We start from the raw sequence: 20,280 nt of genomic DNA, 5'->3' as shown, positions 1-20,280 counted from the left end.
GGCATTTGCTCCTAATCCAACGTAATATGGGGGAGAAGGATTTACACAGGATTACACTGCTACCCATGCAGGACTGGTTTGATTAACAAAATTATATGTAGCATCTAGGGTATCTAATAGCTGTCGCCGAGGACGATTAATTGGGGAGACGGGTAACTTTTGGGGTGTAATCTTGCCTGTGTGAGAGCCAGTGGGTTTAGGGGTGGGATAGACTCGGAAGTCTAGGACAGGGTTTAGTACAAGGTTTGGGCCTATAGGCTTGGGTATGCCAGGGTCCACCAGTTTTTAGATAGTGAAAGTTTCACCCAGGTCTTCACCTGCCATATAAATGCAGAGACCCCAGGTTTTTTCTGTTCTCCAGGCGGGGTGTTTAGGGTTGAGGATATCTGTTCCAATAGGACTACATGTCCCTATTGGCTCACAATCTAGTCTGATTTCCCTGTATGTTTGATGTTTGGGTCTGACCCGCTGATTACATTTCCAGGGCCCTACCAAGCTTGGGTAGCAATCCCATGCTGCACAATGCCTTGTCTTGCACCCTTCACAGTGGGGGGTCGGACTTGGCCAGGCAAATATAGAGTCCTGTGCTTTGGAGTCTTTTTTCAAGTTTAACAAACCTACACCTGAAAGAGACTAGTGATCAGCCAGGAGGGAGCAGCTTGAATAAATCAAATTGGAAAGTAGGTGTAACCTTTCCACTCTGTAAGCAGCTGCCCAGTTTCAGTGTGGGTGACTGTCCACGTATACTGAGTTAGGGTAATGGTCCGGGGAAGCAGCGATATTGGGTACAATGAGAGCAACAAGGGTTAGAGTGTGCAAACTTGACTTTTAGAGGGTCTGCAGTTTTCTTTACCATCCATTGCTCCAGTACTTGTTCTTGCACAGTGGGTTTCATCTGGGTGTAATGGATCCACGGTCAGCGTCCTGCTACTTTAACAGCCTTGGGTGTGGTCAAGATGATGGGCGATGGTCCAGTCCACCTAGTTGTTAGGCTATGAGGGCTTATTCTTTTGATCCAGACCAGGTCTCCAGGCTGGTGGTTATGGGTCGAACTGGGTGTAGCAGTTTTAGCCCATGCGCTCTGCACTGGATGATTGGTCTTTTGTCGTATGAACTGAATTGCCTATGTGGACTTAAGAAGAGTTTGATTACTTATGTCTTCTCATTGTTCTTCCCTTAAGTGGGGGAGTAAGGGAGGAAGTCTACTGAACATTATTTCAAAAGGAGATAGTCCAAAAACATAAGGGGTACACCAAGTTAGTTCTCAACAAGGTAAAAGGTAGGAGGCTCACCCAGTTATTGTCAGGAAGGTTTCCTTTAAGATTCTGTTCATTCTTTCTACCTGCCCTGAACTCTGAGGCTTGTATGCATACTGTAATTTCCATTTTGCACCCAAAGTTTACACTATTAATTGAGTTATTTTGGCAGTGAATGCTGGGCCATTGTCAGACCCCATAGCTATTTCTGAAATTAAACTCTTTGCTACTTCAAAGGCAGTTTCGGATTTTAAAGGCAAAGCTTCAGTCCAGCCAGAAAAAGTGTCCACAAATACTAGCAAGTATTTGTATCCATGTTTGCCAGGTGCTACTTCTGTGAAGTCCACTTCCCAGAACTCTGGTCCCTGTCCTCAAGCTCTTGCTCCATGCTACAGGGAGGTGTAGGCCGGGTTCACCTGAGCACAAGTGGGGCAGTTTGCCGCAGTGGTTTTTGAATAATGGTGTAGTCGGGGGTGTAATATTTTCCTTTTAATAGTTCAATCAGCTTAGTACCTCCCAAGTGGGTACTTTGATAGATGTCTTCTACCAGTTGCCTGCCTAATACTTCAGGGAGGAAAAGTCTCTGATCCAACAGTAGGTACCATCCTTGCTTATTCAGAATTCCTTTCAGAGTCTGAGCCAGTTCTTTTTCTGTCTCTGTATAATATGGTTGGGAGGGCAGTAGCTTGGGAGGTAGCAGGGACAAAATTTGCAAAGACCCCAGTGGTTTTAGGACTGCCTCTCACACTGTAGTATCTGCTAGGTTATTTCCTTTAGAAATAGGATCTTCTGAAGTTTGGTGGCCTTTCCGATGCATGATAGCCACCTTGCTAGGCAGCCAAATGGTTTTTAACAGAGCCAAAATTTCTTCCTTATTTTTAATATGTTTACCTGCCGAGGTCAGGAGACCTCTCTCTTGATAGAGGGCCCTATGTAGTGTGCAGTCGCAAAGGCGTACCTGCTGTCCGTGTAAATATTGACAGTCCTTCCTTTTCCCCCACCTTAGGGCTTGTGTTAGTGTGACCATTTCAGCTTGTTGTACAGAGATGCCCGCAGGGAGAGACTGGGCTCATATTACCTTGTCACCCGTGACAACAGCACCGCCTTCTTTTCTTTCTCCATCCGAAGTGCCCAGTGGAACATCAGGATCTAACTAGATCCTCCCTTGTGTTGGATAGGGAGTTTCATATGTCTTAAGCTAGCAGTTCTCAACCCCGGGGGTTGTGACCCTTTTGGGGTCGAGTAACCCTTTCACAGGGACTGCCCAATTCATAACAGTAGCAAAATTGTAGTTGTGAAGTAGCAGCTAAAATAATTTTATGATTTGGGGGCGGGGGTCGCCACAACATGAGGAACTGTATTAAAGGGTCACAGCATTCGAAAGGTTGAGAACTACTGGTGTAATCAGTCATGATTGGGTATCTCCGAAACATCATAAGAGCACAGAGTGGCTGGATTGAGGGCGGTAGTTTTCAGGAATTAGATTCATGGAGGGTCAAGGAGGAGTACTTGGTACTGTATGACTACACCTTTCTGGAGGACTCCGGAGGAGATATTCCAAAGCATGTGGGGCCACTATTTGTAAGTCCTGTCTCAGGGTTAACTTTGATGCTTCCTTAACAAGCATCACAGTGGCAGCCACAGCCCTCAAACAGTTTGGCCACCCAGGGACTATAGGGTCCAGCCGCTTAGAGAAGTAGGTGACAGGTTTCTTCCAGGGCACTAGGGTTTAGTTAATATCCCTTTAGCAATGCCTCTTACCTCCATGACAAACAGCTGGAATGATTTTGACATCTGTGGAAGTGCAAGTACCAGAGTGCTTGCAAGGGCTTGCTTTGGTTGTTGGAATGCTTCTTCAACCTGAGTCCGTTTTAACTCTGGTTCTTTTCCTCCCTTGGTCAGTGTTTCTAACAACAGAGAAAACAAAATTCTACTTGGTTCTTGGGGAGTGTCGAATGTAAGGGAAGCAGAGCTACCCAGGAATGAAATGGTAGCCTGTGATTTTTGGAGGAGATCTCTTCCCAGGAGGGGGTATGGGCCCTGGCATAACTAAGAATGAGTGGGTGATGGTACCAGCTCCGAGATTAGTTATGTGAGTTTTAGTCCAAGGGTAAGATTTCACCTTGCTTATAGCCCCTTGGATTTGAGTGTACTGGAAGGTGTTCTTGAGGCCTGAGTAAATGGCTCCAGTGTCAGCTAGGAAGTTGACAGGCTAACCCCAACATCAAGTATGACCTTGGGCTCCTGGGGTAGATTGGAATGGAGCCCCGACCCTGTCACTTGGCATCCTCTAGTAGTACTTTTTTCTGGGAGCACTCGTTTTTCCAATGTCCCTCCTCTTTACAATATATACACTGGTTTTTCCCTAGTCTGGGACAGCCGGCCTTTCCAGTTTTCTGGTCGCCTGCTTGCCTCCAGGTTTGACATTTTCTTCCTTTGTTATTTTTTGATCTATCCTCAGTCATAGCAACAGCCAAAATTCTGGCTACCTGCTTGGTTTGGCTCGTAGTGGGGTCATCTTCATTATTATAGATTTGCTGTGCTATTTCCATCAACTCACTTCTTTTTAACACTTTAATCATTTGATTTCTTGACTGCTGTTTCTATGGAGTTGATAATGGATCCAAGTAAAATGAAATACTTGATATCTTCAATCTTTCTTTGTTTACCATGATATTGCTTATTGGTCCAGTTCTGAGTATTTTTGGTTTTATGTTGAGATGTAGTCCATTCTGAAGTCTATAGTCTTTGATCTTCATCAGTAAGTGCTTCAAATTCTATTTGCCTTTTTAGCAAGCAAGATTATGTCATCTGTATATTACAGATTGTTAATGAGTCTTTCTACAATTCTGGTGCTTCATTTTTCATATAGTTGAGCTTCTCAGGTTATTTACTCAGCATACAGGTCGAATAAGTATGTTGAAAAGATTACCTACTCTTATGCACATCTTTCTTGATTTTAAACTGTGCCGTATCCCCTCATCCTATTCAAATGCCTGCCCCTTAGTCTTGTGTACAATTTCTGCATTAGCAAAATGAAATACTATTAAATTATTGTTCTTTGAACTGTTATCCATAATTTGTTAGGATCCTCACAGTGCTTTCAGCCAAGAGCCATCTGAGGTTTAAATAGATAAATGCACTTAAATATTCATCGCCAGGTCTGACACAAAGTAATAGCTTTTTCACTTATCATTAGTTAGAATGTATTTTTCAAGGTAGCTCTCAGGAATTAATATATAGAGTCCATTATAAATTTTCAACCATGTTCTATCATCAATCCTATTTTCAAAGAAATAGAAAGATCTTCTTTAGTTTTGTTTTATAAAGCTAGAGTGGGGTAATTGTCAGACTTCTTTGTACAACTTTATTTGATTTAGCTGGCTGTTTCTTAACTTTATTTTTGTTTGTTTCTAAGAAAAATAAAAGACAATTCAACCTCTAGACTCCTTTAAAGAAGGAAGGATTAAAAAATATAATACTTAAGTTCCAAGTGTCAGTATCGGTTTATTTAGAATCGTCTTTTGTGTCATCATAGATTGACCTCTTAACAGATTTTAGTATAGAGAAAAATCATTTGCTCAATGACAAGGCAACCATTGTGGATCAAAGTTCTGAAGGATCAGTGCTTTGAAGTGTTAAGTGCAAGAAAGAAGATCAAATCATAGGACGAGTGTGAGCATCTATTGTAAGCCCTCGATTTCTATAGTAACATATTGTATTTGGACCTTTTTTAATACATAGAATTGTACTTAGACAAAGTCTTGTTTTTCTTATCATTTGTTTAATCTTTAGCTTTCTGGCCCTGACTTAGTTATGGGCTCAGTAATGCAAACTGAAACCAAATCCCTTACGAAACTTTCCAAAGGGAAGATGATGTATTTGGTATTTTTTTCTAATAATACAATAATCTTGTTTTGATCTAGCAAGTCAATTCCAACTCATAGCAACCCATATACAACACAAGGAAACACCACTGGGTCCTTCACCATCCACACAATTGTTACTGTATTTGAGCCCATTGTTGGAGCCACTGTGTTGAGTGCCTTCTCCATTTTCTCTGCCCCTCTACACTACTAAGCTGATGTCCTCCTTCAGGGACCGGTGTTTCCTGACATGTCCAAGTACATGAGACAGTCTTGCTGCTAAGGAGCATTCTGATTGTACTTCTTCCCAAACAGATGTGTTTGTTCTTTGAGCAATCCATAGTGCTTTCAATATTCTTTGTCAGCACCATAATTCAAGTGCATTGGTTCTTTGATGTTTCTTATTCAGTGTCCAACTCTCACATGCATGTGAGGTGAGTGAAAATACCATTGCTTGGGTCAGTCACTCCTTAGTCCTCAAAGGGCTTAAAAATAATTGAGTACAGGTTATCAGCTTACCTGACCAAATATTCTGTGTACCAGCATGATTTGAGAGAATTATCTTGAAGATAGGGAAATATTTAGTTAAGCAATTGTCACTGATTTTCAAGTGGTTAAACTAAAACCAATTCCAATTCATAGCAACCCCACACAGGGTTTCAAAGGCTCTAAATCTTTATGGCAGCAGACAGCTCGTCTCTCTCCCATGGAGCTGATGGTTGATTTGAACCATTAGCCTTATGGTTTTCAGTGCCACCAGAGCACATTTTAGATGATTAGACTATAACAGAATGCTTGACCCCAATTCTACCTTACAAATCTGGCTAGACCAGAGGATGTACACTGGTACAGATAGCAACAGGAAACACAGGGAATCCAGCACAGGTGAACCCCTCAGGACCAGTGGTGTGAGTAGCAATACTGGGAGGGTGGGGTAGAAAGGGGGAACCAAGTACTAGAATCTATAACCTCCTCTCTGGGGGACGAGCAACAGAAAAGTGGGCGAAGGAAGACGTCAGACAGGGTAAGATATGACACGAAAAAATGATAAATTATCAAGGGTTCATGAGGGAGGGGGAAGTGGGGAGGGAGGGGACAAATGAGGAGCTGATACCAGGGGCTTAAATGGAGAGCAAATGTTTTGAGAATGATGAATACACTAATGTGCTTTACACAATTGATGTATGGATTGTGATCAGAGTTGTATGAGCCTCTAATAAAATTATTTTAAAAACAAAAACAGTTAAAGAGAATATCACAGAATGGTTTTTAGTACCATTTTATTAAGTATATTTTCAATGGTTTTTGATTCTTGTGTTGCTGCAGTTTCCAACTGTTACAGCACCACATGATTCATGAGTTGACTCTCTTATCCAGATACATAGTGAATGTTGCTTTTCTGAATATAAAATTATTTTGTTATATCCAATTGGATCAAGCAGGAACTGCCTTACATTTATGCACATTTTAAGCTAAGTTTAAGTGTTTAGGTTTAATATAGAGAATTATAATTTTTCATCAGCCATATTACTTGTCGAGATTTAGAAAATTAAGCCCAGGGAAGGTAATTACTGACTTTTCTGGTTGTCTACTGATTATACTGAGATTACAACCTATGCTTTCAATCATATCCTTGTATTCTTTCTGTTACATAGCTTCCTACTCCTCTAGGACGTCCCTTAAGTATTTGAACAGCTAAATATATGTGATTTTAATTTCCACAAGCATGAATTATTGTGCCATATTTTCTCATCTCATTTATGTTAACTCCGAGGAGCCCTTAAGGAGTCCTGGTGTTACTATTAAGTAAGCATTAGCCTGCTAACTGCAAAGGTAGTGGTTCTAGCCCACCTGCTGTTCCTCAGGAGAAAGATGAGATACCTGCGTCATAAACATTCTCAGCCTCAAAAACTCTGCATAGGGTCACTGTAAATGGGAGTTTTCTCCGGGGCATTTTGCTTTGATTTAGAGCAATCCTGGTGGTCCTAGTACCACCTTCACTGTTGTTACACCAGGCAGTGTTTGTTTCTGTGGTGTACAGAGTCACTGTGAGTTGGAAGCTATTCAACAGCACCTAACTGCATTAATTAAAATGTTCTCCTGCATATACTAACTTGATTTTAATGTAATTTGCTTCAAAATAATGATGAAATTAGGTGTATGAATGGTAATAACATTGCAGAGTTACTTGAATTTATTATGGATTTCAGAATTTTCATTTTAGGAGAAGCTTTCTTTGTTCTTAACCTTGACATTTAATCATACCATATTTTCTTTAGTCTCATAATTGAAAAATAGATCATTTAGTTTAGTGGAAGGAGAGGGGGTTGAAGAAGAAGTCTCTGCTGCTAATAACCAGATAATTTCAACACCAGGAAAGAGTTATATAATTTCCGTCTCAACTTCCTTGCTGTGCAAGTTGGTAGAGTGTCATTAGGAAAAGGGAAAAGCTTTTCAAAGTGTGGGTGCTATTTTTAAAAAGCTAACCTTCTTACTATATTTTTACTACATTTAGAATGTAGGTCAGCTAGTAGATTGTGCACAATGACTAATACATTGTCTCCCACATTATTGAAACCAAATATGAAATTCAGATTTGACTGTCTTTTATTTGTTAGATATTTCAAATATTTTTTCAATTAATAAATTTAAACTATATTATTTGCTTTATAATACTTTTAAACATACTGAAAAGGTACTTTGAAGGTGCAGAGGAGATAACACGTAAGGGTTACTATTGGGCTTTGACCAATAGTAACCTTTATATCAGCTTTCCAAGTATATTAAGGTTCTTCTTGGAAAATTCCACTGACCCCCTCTAGTGGCCAAAAGGTTGCTTTTAAAAATTAAAAATAGTGTTTTCATGTAAATTTTGGTGGTTTTCATGTAAATTTTATTCAGGAATAAATTTTGCTCTATGACGGAGGTTTTCAATAAATATTTCCTTGAGCCTTAATGAATTTTGTTTCTGGAAAATGTGCATATGTGTGTGTACACAAAGATGTACAGGAAGAAATTTGGAGAGGAAAGGGCTTTCGGTTTGTGTTTTTTGTTGTTTTTTGTAAGACACTTGATATGGGGGACTTAAAGCAGATAGAGAAAATACTCCTACAGCAACAGTCTCTGAATTACAGATTATTAATTTTAGATAGAATTTGGTATTTTTAAATTACTATACTTCTGTCTAGGAGCCCTAGTGGTATTTTAGTTAGAAGTTGCACTGCAACTCAGCCACCAGCTGTTCCTCGGGAGTAAGGTGTATTCTACTTCCGTAAGGCGTGGCAGCCACAGAAACCCACAGACACAGTTCTACCCTGGCCTATTGGCTCAGTTAGAATTGACTTGATAAGCAGTGAGCTTTGAGTCATGTTGGTATTTAGAAATTGTTACTGACCTTACCTTCCTTCCCCTTCGCCAACTTCATCTTTTCATTTAAGGCTTAATTGTAATTAAAGAAAGAGGTTTTACATAAAAAGCCTAGCTGCCATTGAATAATTCTGACTCAGAGTGACCCTATAGGACTGAGTAGAAATGCCCTTGTGGGTTTCTGAGGATATAAATCTTTACAGGATCAGAAAACCTCATCTTTCTTTTGCAGAATGACATGTGGTTTCAAAATGCTGACCTTGAGGTTAGCCGCCCAAACTCATAATTTCTCCAAGGACTCAAAACCAAACCAGATTAATTGCCATTGAGTATAATCCTACTCAAAGTGACCCCGTATGACAGCATATTGCTACCTTACGTGAATTTTTAAAACCCTCATCTTTGGACCGTATGATGTTCAATTAAAACTGGCCGATACGGTTTTGCTCATTCTGTCCACTTCAGCCAGTCATTGATGGCATGCATATCATTTTTGGGATGTTGCTTTTGGTTTTTGGTAACTCCCACTTTTCAGACTCATATGTCACACACTACCTGTTTTTATTTTTAATGGATGTTTACAGCTGTTCTTATTTTGAGTCAGGCCCTGTCAACAAATAAAGGTCTCAAAAGCTTTACTCCGTTAATAAGGCCTTGTATCAGATAATATTCCACTACTATTCATACAGTGTTCTTTCACTGGCCACTTATTTTTATAAGTACATTACCAAGTCCTTCGTAGTCTGGAAGCTCTACTAAATCGTATCCACCATGAGTGACCCTGGTGCTATTTGAAATTATGGTGGCATAGTTTTCAGCCATCACAGCAACACACTAGCCACTATAGTATTACATACTGACAAATGAATAGTGTATTACCCTGACATTGTACCAATGAGACTATGAAAGCATGTTATACCCACTTAATAATATTTGATAGTAAGACGATCAGTACCATAATGTCTTTTTTCTGCCCTTGCAAATTCAAGTGAGTATTGCCTCAAAGTGGCCATGTTGGGGAGGTAAAATATATGTGCCCCAAAGTTCACTTTTCAGAAGAGTTTATATATATCCATAACTATTTGTACATGAAAAAATGTCTTTTAATTAAAAAATTAATAAAAATTGTTACTCATAAAAAAACTCATTGCCATTGACTTGGTACTGATTCATAGTGACTCTAGGAGGGTAGAACTGCCCCTGTGAGTTTCCAAGACTAATTGTTTACGGGAGTGAAAGGCCCCATTTTTCAAAGACGCAGCAGATCCCAGCCCAACATGTAAGCACTACACCACCAAAGCCCTTGCCTCTTTAATGGTCGATTTGATTTGAGAGAATTCCAAAATAATTCAGAGTTTTGTATAAATCCAGTCAGGTATCAGGCATCAAAGAACAAAAAAAGCATATCATTGTAAATGAGGGGGAGTGCAGAGTGGAGACCCAAAGCCCATCTGTAGGTAACTGGACATCCCCTTACAGATGTTGCATGAGCCCCTGATAAAATGATTTTTTTAAAAAGTGATTCAAATCATTTTCAAGCTATTTTTTTAAATAATTTTATTGGGGACTCATACAACTCTTATCACAATCCATCCATCCATCCATCCATTGTGTCAAGCTCATTTGTACATTTGTTGCCATCATCATTCTTAAAACATTTGCCTTCTACTTGAGCCCTTGATATCATCTCCTCATTTTCCCCCACTCTCCCCTCCCTCATGAACCCTTGGAAATTTATAAATTATTTTGTCATATCTTACACTGTCCAGTGTCTCCCTTCACCTACTTTTCTGTTGCCCGAGGGAGGAGGTTAGATGTAGATCCTTGTAATCGGTTCCCCCTTTCTACCCCAACCTCCCTCTACCCTCCAGGTATCACCACTCTCACCAATGGTCCTGAAGGGTTTATCTGTCCTGGATTTCCTGTGTTTCCAGTTCCCCTTATAATTGTTAAAATTTTTATTTAAAGTTACCTTAGTCCGGGTATTTTGTAAGGTACAGTGGCAGATCAGTCCTGTTATTTATATTGAGTAATAATTGAATTAGAATTGAAAAGCAAACTTGTTTTTCTTTAGAATGATTTATAATGGAATTTATTTAAGCAAAGATTTGTTAAAGGCAGAAATACTGATACACAATTTCCATAGTGGTTTATTCATTACTTAAAATGTGTCACGTCAGTGTTGTTATGTTGGAATCGTTTGTTCTATCCTTTAAGGGGGTATTATAATCTGTTCTGAAATAGTTGAACTTGATAAAATAGACAAGGATATTGAATTGTGCCTCATAATGAAGAAACCTTTAATTAATACTTTAAGATCTTCAATTCCCTGATTTTATCATGCTCTGTTTAAGATTTGTTATATGAAGCAAATAGAGGATAGATGCATTGGAATTAAATTGCAAATTACTGTATTAGATTTTGAATACATTTTTAAATGACCAAATCTGCTTTTATATTATGAAATATAATATATTTCATAATATAAAAAATAAATTGTTGGTTTTAGGTGCCATTGAGTCAGTTCTAACTCATAGCGACCCTATGCACAACAAAATGAAACACTGCCCAGTTCTGCTCCACCCTCACAATTGTTCGTGTACCTGAGCCCACAGTTGGAGCCACTGTACCAGTCCATCTCAATAAGGGCCGTCCTCTTTTTTTTCTCCTTTACCAAGCATGACATTATTCCATATGGACTGGTCTCTCCTGACGTGTCCAAAGTGTGGAAGACCAAGTCTTGCCTTCATTGCCTCCCAGGAGCTCTCTGGCTGTACTTCTTCCAAGACAGATTAGTTTGCCCTTTTAGCAGTCTATAATACTTTGTATCTATTCTTCCATGGTCCTCTTTATTCAATGTCTAAGTTTCATATGCATATGAAATGATGAAAAATACCATGATTTTGGGGTCAGGTACATCATAGTCTTAAAGTAACATCTTTGCTTTTCAATACTCTGAAGAAGTCTTAGGTAGCAGATTTACCCATTGCAAAGCGTCTTTTGATCTCTTGGCTGCTGCTTCCATAAGCATTGATCATGGGTCCAAGCGAGACAAAATCTTTGACGTCAACCATTTCTCCATTTACCATAATGCTGCTACCTATTGGTCCAGTTGTGAGGATTTTGGTCTTCTTCATATTGAGTTGTAATCCATACTGAAAGCTGAAATCCCTTATCTTCATCAGCAAGTGCGTCAAGTTAGGTGGTATTTTATTTAAGTAAGCATTTGTGGGAATGGGGTAGAGGCCTTATCTGACCTCCTTTGACTTCACAAGAGGGAGGAAACTCGAAGTCAACATCAGCCCAAGGCAGAGGTCAGACATGCCTCAGCCCTTCAACTTTTTTGCTAATTCTGACACCAACCATTTATTCCAAGACAATCTCCAGTTCCCTGCTAGATTCGATAATTCATTGTAGTGGCCACAGTGAATTCACAGGTTTTACTCATAACTGTGGGGTTCATTAGGGAAGTTAACAGGTTGCAATTCGGGATCAGAAATGCTCGGGATACAGTGCTGGATAGGAGCCCCACTTTGCAGCTGTGCCTATAGGTACACCACACTGTCCTCAGCCTCTCAGCCATGTAACTCCTTGGCCTATGCTCTGCTCAGGCAAGTGTTACAGAGCTCTCCTAGTACTGTCAATAAATGCCCACCAAGCACCATGCTCTGCAGTAAGCCTCCGGCCCAGAGGCACTCGGTTTTCCTTGTTCAGTGAACCAGAAAGCCCCATACTGTCCCTTGTGCTCTTGCTGCGGATGCTTCTGTAGCTGCTGCTTCTCCACTACCTCTCTTTGGTTCACAGCCCTCTGTCTTCTGCATTGAGGAGGTTCAACACACAAGGACTCTCAGGTCCAAAGGATGTGTTCCACTCCGGGTTATTCTTATGGTTCATTTAATGGATGGCAACATTGACCAGTCATCACATTAGGTTTCCGTATGTCTTATTTGCATGTTTCAACCTGTCATGTGGTTGGAGTTACTTAGAAGCACCATATGAAGTAGTAATTCAATGTAATTTAGAATCAGTTCTGTTTAGAAATGAATCATAAATATGCATATACGAGAAGCTACTTCTAAAGTAATCTTAATTTTTAGCCTATTACAAGTAGGATTTTTCCATTTTTATTTTATTTTGTGAATCTAATGAAAATCTTCACCAAGGCAGTACAGCAACCAAAATGTCTAAAAATGAGAGAGGAAAAGGAAACTGAAGCTATTTTAGGTACAGAACCTAGCATAGTTCCTTTGTTGCCTGACTTTTAGTAAATATTTTTATCTGATGGGGATTTGTTTTTTTGTTTGTTTGTTTTTTCTCCACCTCCCGCCCACTCTTGCCCTCCCGCCCTCCCGCCTCACCCTCTGCACACACGCTGCAAGCCCCACAGCCCCGACTTTTTTTTTTTAATGAATTGTATGATTGTTCTTATTAGGATTTCTTTTTGGTGTGGTTCTATTACAGGGTATTCAATGAGTTCATGAGAAAATTCTCTTAATTCCATTCTTCCACAAACTTTCTAGACCCTGTTATGTAGAAAAAGGCTTGCGTTTTTCCTTTATCAAGTTTATTGAGGTCTAGTTTACATCCTGAGAATTGAACTGAGTAGGTTCTAGAATCTAAAATACATGAGTCTAGACCAGGGGTTGGCATTTTGATGGGTTGATGGAAGAGTTAATCCTGTCCCTTACAATATTTTAAAAATTATTCAAGAGCCATAAATATAAATATATATATAAGAAATGAAAGCAGTAATCGCTGAGCAATATCCCTTAAATTTTTTCAGTTGTACTTCAGAGCCATGCATATGTACCCAAAGAGCCCATGTGGCTCACCAGCCAGTTTGACAACCCCGATCTAGACTTAAGACTTACTGGGAAGAAAATTCTGGTACACTGTTTCTAAAAATTAGCCAATGAAACTCTTTTGGTGACAGAATATTGTCAGAAGCTTCTAATCACTTCTTTGGATTATGAACGACCTATTACTGGAAAAGGATATCATGTTTCATAAATCGCATTGCCAGCAGAGAGCAGGGGACTGGGTGATATGGATGAATCCATTGGCAGGACCAGTAGGCCTGAACGATAGTGACAGTGAAGATGGCATAGGACCATGTAACATTTGTTCTGTTATATATGGGGTTGTCCTGAATCAAAGCCAGCTAACAGTAACAGCATTGTCACAGTGCTAGATCTAAATTTATCTCAGTTTACGGGACTCATTATCTTCTTCGGATGATTGCTTAAAAACTAGTAGATTTTGGGAACTCTCTTTGTTCAATAAACTGTCAGAGTAGCTACAAAACTGAAACAGCTGCAATCTGCTCCCAGAAATTTTGACTAATCCAAATCGTACTATTTTAGTTGCTTTATTATCAGCGCTTCTCAAACTGTGAACCAGGGGTTTCCCGTTCACGGAGGTCTCCCAGTTCATAACAGTAGCAAAATTACAGTTATGAAGTAGCTACGAAAATGTTATGGTTGGGGGGGGTCACCACCACATGAGGAACTGTATTAAAGGGTCGCATCTTTAGGAAAGTTGAGAACCACTGCTTTTATATGTATACGAAAGCTGGAAAATGAAGAGCTGGTGCATCTGAATTATGATATTTTCAAAGAATATTGGAGATACTGTGGACTGCCAAAAAGATCAAATTAGTCTGTCTTGGGAGAAATATAGCCAAAGTGCTCTTTAGAAGTGAGGATGACAAGAATTTGTCACACATACTTGGAGCAGGTAATAGGAAGGCCCAGCTTTTAGAGGACACTCATGCTGACAGAGGATCAGCAATAAAGAGGAAGATATGCAACAAAATAGGTTGACAGAGTGGCTACAACAATGTGCTCAAACATGTCACTGATTGTGAGGACCTGGGCAGTGTTTTGTTCTGTTCAGTTGTACAAGGATTTTACAACTCATTGGCACCTACCAATATCAGCAGCCTGAGATATTGTAGGTATTCATTAAAATTCTAGAATAAATTTCAATTAGGAACTGAAAGGTACCCACTATCTACAAGCAATCAGTATCATAAACCACTGCTAATGATTTATTTAATTACTGGATTAATATATAGGAAAGATCTTATTTTCTTTTAAGTATGTTTTATTTATATGGTTTTCATGTAGTTTGCTTGCTTTTTAGACAGAATCTGGATATGGCTCTGAATCAAGCCTGCGCAGACATGGCTCAATGGTGTCACTGGTGTCTGGAGCAAGTGGCTACTCTGCAACATCCACCTCTTCATTTAAGGTTGGTACTTAAGAATGCTATAAAATAAGATGACCTAGAAAAAAACTTACTTAGCTCGTGCTTTTGAAATAACTTCACTGGAGTGTCATTTATTTAAAATTACAGAATAATTTTTAAAGGAGAAAATTTCACATAAATATGAATATAGGTCAAAGATTTCATCTCAATCAGTACTTAATGGTATTAGGTATAAATAATAAACAGTCCAAAGAAGAATCTGAAGAAAATAGGCAATCAGCATTACTGAAGAGTATTTGTTAATATATGCAGAAATGGTCATTATTCGTGGAATAATATGAATCTCTGCTGGACAGAGTTCATTTTCCTCTCTAGAACATGAATCATGTACAGTGCTCTCAATGTTCTGTTTCTTAAAGAGTTATAAAATAGCTCAGATCCAGTAACAAGCAGAGATTTCTTGAGAAGGTCAGACAGCATTGCCCCTTCTGGATCATTCACCATTTTTTTTCAAAGAAAACTATTAATATTTTCCTTGATACTGTCTATTTGAAAATACTGTTATATTAGCACATTGTCAGGGTTATTATTTTGTTTGTCTTATCAGTACTAAGCTAGTACAGTAGGCATTTTCAAGTCTCTCCCTAGTAGTATTACTTCGATCTTGAACTGAGCTCTCCCTACCTCATATCCTCAGTATTAAAGTACAGACCCTTAAAGATTGATTAATGCCATGGGACCAAATAAATTCCAAGTTTGTTTTACATGAATTTCAACCTTCTCCCCTACCTTCTCTCCTTGTTTTGTGTTTTAGAAAGGCCACAGTTTACGTGAGAAATTGGCTGAAATGGAAACTTTTAGAGACATCCTCTGTAGACAAGTTGATACTCTGCAGAAGTTCTTTGATGCCTGTGCTGATGCTGTCTCCAAGGATGAACTTCAAAGGGATAAAGGTTAATTAGGCTATTACCACTATTTTTACTTGGAGAATGAATGGATGTAGAGCTTCATGATCTTAAAGGGTAATGTCTTTAAGCGATAAAAATAATTTTAAATCACTTTGGCTGCACACAACCCCTGTTTAATAGATTTCACCATCCATATAACTTCTTTACTTTCATAACACATCCTAATTTATTTCTGATCATACACGCCTATGCCATTAAAGAATTTTTAAATATATTATTTGTTGCACTAAAAATACATGGTAGCTGTCAGTTTGACAGTTCATATTATGTCTAATAAATTTACCCCATGATGATTCTTAGACACAAACATGTTTATGTTAAATTCTTACATCTGGAATCGTTGATTATTTGTTCTCTCTTTCCCTTTAGCCTGCTTCTTCCTCTGCCCTCTTCTCCCTTCCCTATTCAGCCTCTGTTTTCACTCCCTCTCTTTTTTTTTTCTGTCATTTTTCTTATAGAAGAAGAAATCTATCCTGGGGCCACGTAAAAATTAAAGTTTAATTTTTAGTGAGGTTTTGTTTTTTAATAAAAATAAGACCTTCAGTTCACTTTGAACATGAGATGAGGTTTGAAATCATTTTTTCCTTTGGTACTGCTGAAGAAAGTGCTAATGTTGTCAATAACACCTGTTCTTTGGTTTCATTTCTATTCTGCACTCTTATTTTTAGGGACCATTGAGTTGGTTCCCACTTTATAATGATCCTTTATCCAACCATTTCTTTTGTTTTACCCTATTATGTTGCCACCATGTCAATCCATCTTGTGAAAGGTCTTCCTCTTTTCCTTGACCCTCTACCAAGCATGATGTCTTCCGGGAACCAATTCCTCCTTATAACAGACATGTTCAAAGTATATGAGATAGAATCTTGTCATTCTGCCTTCTAAGGAGTATTCGGGTGGGTCTTCTTCCTGGGCAGATTGTTTTGTTCTTCTGACAGTCCCAGGTATATTCATTATTCTTTGCCAACATCATAATTAAAATGCATCAATTTTTTATCAGTCTTCCTTACTTATTGTCCAGTTTTCATATGCATTTGAGGCAATTGAAACTACCATGACTTAAGTCAGGCTTCAAAGTGACATCTTTGCTATTTAATACTTTAAGGAAATCTTTTGCAACAGATTTGCACAATGCAATACATCATTTGGATTTCTTCACTGCTGCTTCTAAGTATGTTGACTGTGGGTATAAGGAAAATAGTTTACTTCACAATGTCATTATTTTGTCTTGTTTATCATTAGGTGCATTATTGGTCCATTTTCTTTATTTTGAGATGTAATCCATACTGAAAACTGTGAAATCTTTAGTCTTCATCAGTAAGTGTTTCAGCTTATCTTTACTTTCAGCAAACAAGGTTGTGTCATCTATATATCACAGGTTGTTCGTTTTACCTCTCATCTTTGGTGCCATATTCTTCATATAGAGCCCTACTTTTTAGATTATTTGTTCAACAAGTGAATAAGTGTGGTGAAAGGCGCAACCCTGGCACAAACCTTTCTTAATTTTAAATCATACCTTGTCTCTTTATTCTGTCCATAAAAATGCATTTATTCCCTTCTTTTTACAGTATTACCCACTGTGGTGCTAAGTATTACTAAGTAATAATTCTCAATAAAGCTGTTACTTGACATGATGTCATTTCTTTGTTTACCAAGTATTTGTAATTCTATTTTATCTTTTTTAAACATCTGACTTCTCATTGTTTAATTATGTTAGTGGCTGTTTTAGAGTTATATAGTACATATATTTTATCATCTCAGTCTTCTGTCAATATTGTACCACTGTGTGTATAACAGTGTTTCCCAGAGTGGGCAGGACCCACCCCCTGGGGGAACTGGAACAATCCAAGGGACTGCAAAAGCAGACACACATTGTCCTGGATTATGGGATACGGTTTTCATTGCTAGTGGAGCATTAAGTAATTTTTTTTCTGAAAAGGAGGGCAATAGGCCAAATGAGTTTGGAGACCTGTGGTATACAGTGTAAGAACCTTACACTATAAGATTCTCCTTTATAATGAGACTTCCACCACCGGTTCTCTCCATTCTTGAGGCAAGGCCTTTTCTAAATCAATTACATAAGAGGCTTTTTAGTCGTTGGAACGGGTTTTTTTTTTTCTGGTGCCATGTAGACTTTGGGCTAAGTTATCTAAAACCTTTCCCCTGGTCTCAAGTAGTTTTCTCGTTTGCTTGTGCTGGTCTGCATTATATTGAATAGTCGAGAGAAACCTGCTTAGTTCTCTTCTTTTATTTTGCACTCTCCGCACCTTCTCCTTTACTCAAGAGAGTCTGTTGAGTTTTTCCTAGGTTTCTTCCCTTTATAGATTGGACATTCTTGCCAACGTAGTTTCCAAGCTCATCTTTTTATTTCTACATTCATAGAATCACTGTCCTTTGTCTTAAAAAGCATTATTTCATATATTTTGTCCAATTTTTAAAGTTCCACACTAGAGGGTAAAATTAGGCCCTATTACTCCATCATGGCCAAAGGTGGAAGTCTAAATTCCTCCTAAAGCACTTAATTTTGTCTAGATTAAGTAGCCTTGAAGTCCTTTACATTGGATAAGCTTTAAGCTTTTGGTTCTTTAATACTTTATGCTTTTTGCTCTAAAAATAAACACATTAAACTTTTAATTCTCCATCATACACACAAAGTATATTCCCTTATTAATCATATTCAGTATTACACATCTGCTTTGTTTTTAAATAGCCTTTTAAACGACAAGCATACTGATTGGATTTCTCATCTATCTTTAAGTGACCTACACTAATAATGAATAGTATTTGAAGGACAAAGTGATTGTGAATATAGCAGATGTTTGATTCAATAATAACCAGTTTGTGTTTTTAAAAAGGGGAGGGGCTGACTGCTGTTGAGTCCATTTCAACTCATAGTGACCTTCTAGGATAGGGTAGAACCACCCATTTGGGTTTCAGAGACATTAAATCTTTAGGGGAGTAGTCAGCCTCATCTTTCTCCCTTGGGGTGGTTGGTGGGTTCAAACTGCTGATCTTGTGGCTAGCAGTTCAGTACTACATATGCCACCAGGGCTCCCAGGTTGTGTAGATTTGAAGAATAAAGAAAAATGTTTAAAAAGTATCATGTGGACAACCAGTAAAAGGGAAATTAAAAAAAAATCTATCTTGGAGGAAATACAGTCAGACTGCTCCTTAGAAGCGAGAATGGCAAAACTACTCTCGCATAATATAACCTGTTATCAGGAGAGACCAGTCCCTGGAGAATGACATCATATTTGGTAAAGTGGAGATTCAATGAAAGTAGACCCTTATGAGATAGATTGATACAGTGGCTACAACAGTGCATTCAAACATAACAGTTGTGAAGCCTGGTACAAGACTGGGTTAACGTTTTATTCTGGTGTACATAGCGCCATACTGTGAGTCAGAGAAGACTCAACAGCACCTAAAAACACACAACCGGGGGAATGCAGAAGGAAAAGCCACCTGACCCACACTGTTTGATTTTTAAAGCAAGACTTATCTACTACTTTAAGAGTAAAGATTAAAAAAATAATAATAAAGATTCTTCTAATCTTGTTCTCTTATTTATTGGCAGCTTGATGAATTGAAGCAAATGAACATTTCTCAGCTTCTGTTCCCATAACTGTAAAGTGGATGTTATATCTAATACATATGATTATAAAAATTGAGAAATTACATGCTAGTATTGTGTTAACAGCAAAAACCCAAATGGACCAGCTGATTCTTTTAAATCGTTTTATTGGGGGCTCGTACAGCTCGTAATCACAATCCATCCATACATCCCATGTGTCAAGCACATTTGTACATTTGTTGTCCTCATCGTTCTCAAAACATTTTCTTTCTACTAGAGCCCTTTCTCCCTCCCCCACCCTCCTTCCCTCATGAACCCTTGATAATTTATAATTATTTTTCCATGTCTTAAACTGACCGGCGTAGCTGTTATTTTTTAATGTGGTTGATCTGTATTGAGAGACACATAAATATGAATTTGAGATCAAACAGTGGAATTTAGCGTAGCATTTTAAGAGTTGGAAAAGAAGGCTAATCTGATTGTCATGGAGAATTTGTTACAACAGCAGTTTCAATCTAAAATCTAATCTTGACTTTGGTGATTTGAAAAACAATTTGCCATTCAAGCAAGGATACAATAAATTGAAATTACATTTTTAAAAGATTAACCACTATAATTGATTGTAACAGATTAGAATGATGAGATGATCTAATGATCTTATGATGTAAACATCAGAAATGTAAGGCTCTGGACCAACCATCAGAAATAAAGAGGAAAAAGTTTCTCCCCTGGTCTTTGGTTATTTTTTTTAATATAATTTTATTGGGGGCCCATACAACTCTTATCACAATCCATACATACATCCATTGTGTCAACCACCTTTGTACATTAGTTTCCCTCCTCATTCTTAAAACATTTCCTTTCTACTTGAGCCCTTGGTATCAGCTTCTCATTTTGCCCCTCCTCCCCCATGAACCCTTGATAACTTATAAATTATTATTATTTTGTCATATCTTACACCATCCCTGGCCTTTTAAATACTGATGGTGGACTCTTACATAATATTTGTATTTTATCTTTATATTATTTTATCCTTTCCA

General features: G+C 38.3%; 1 protein-coding gene across 6 annotated transcripts in view; it reads left to right on the top strand.

Annotated features, from left to right (window-relative positions):
- Window positions 1-20,280, top strand: part of CERT1 (ceramide transporter 1) — a 127,623-nt gene that overhangs the window by 58,731 nt on the left and 48,612 nt on the right. For all 6 annotated transcript variants that reach the window (XM_075541184.1, XM_075541183.1, XM_075541182.1 and 3 more), the window contains 2 exons: window positions 14,633-14,740; window positions 15,513-15,651. In XM_075541184.1, the coding sequence (XP_075397299.1) occupies window positions 14,633-14,740; window positions 15,513-15,651 (247 nt within the window). The remainder of the gene's footprint in view (window positions 1-14,632; window positions 14,741-15,512; window positions 15,652-20,280) is intronic.

This window comes from Tenrec ecaudatus, chromosome 2, assembly GCF_050624435.1.
Source record: "Tenrec ecaudatus isolate mTenEca1 chromosome 2, mTenEca1.hap1, whole genome shotgun sequence".
NCBI lineage: Eukaryota > Metazoa > Chordata > Mammalia > Afrosoricida > Tenrecidae > Tenrec > Tenrec ecaudatus.
Note: the sequence above shows the minus strand (reverse complement) of the source record. Positions and strands in the feature narration are given on the sequence as shown.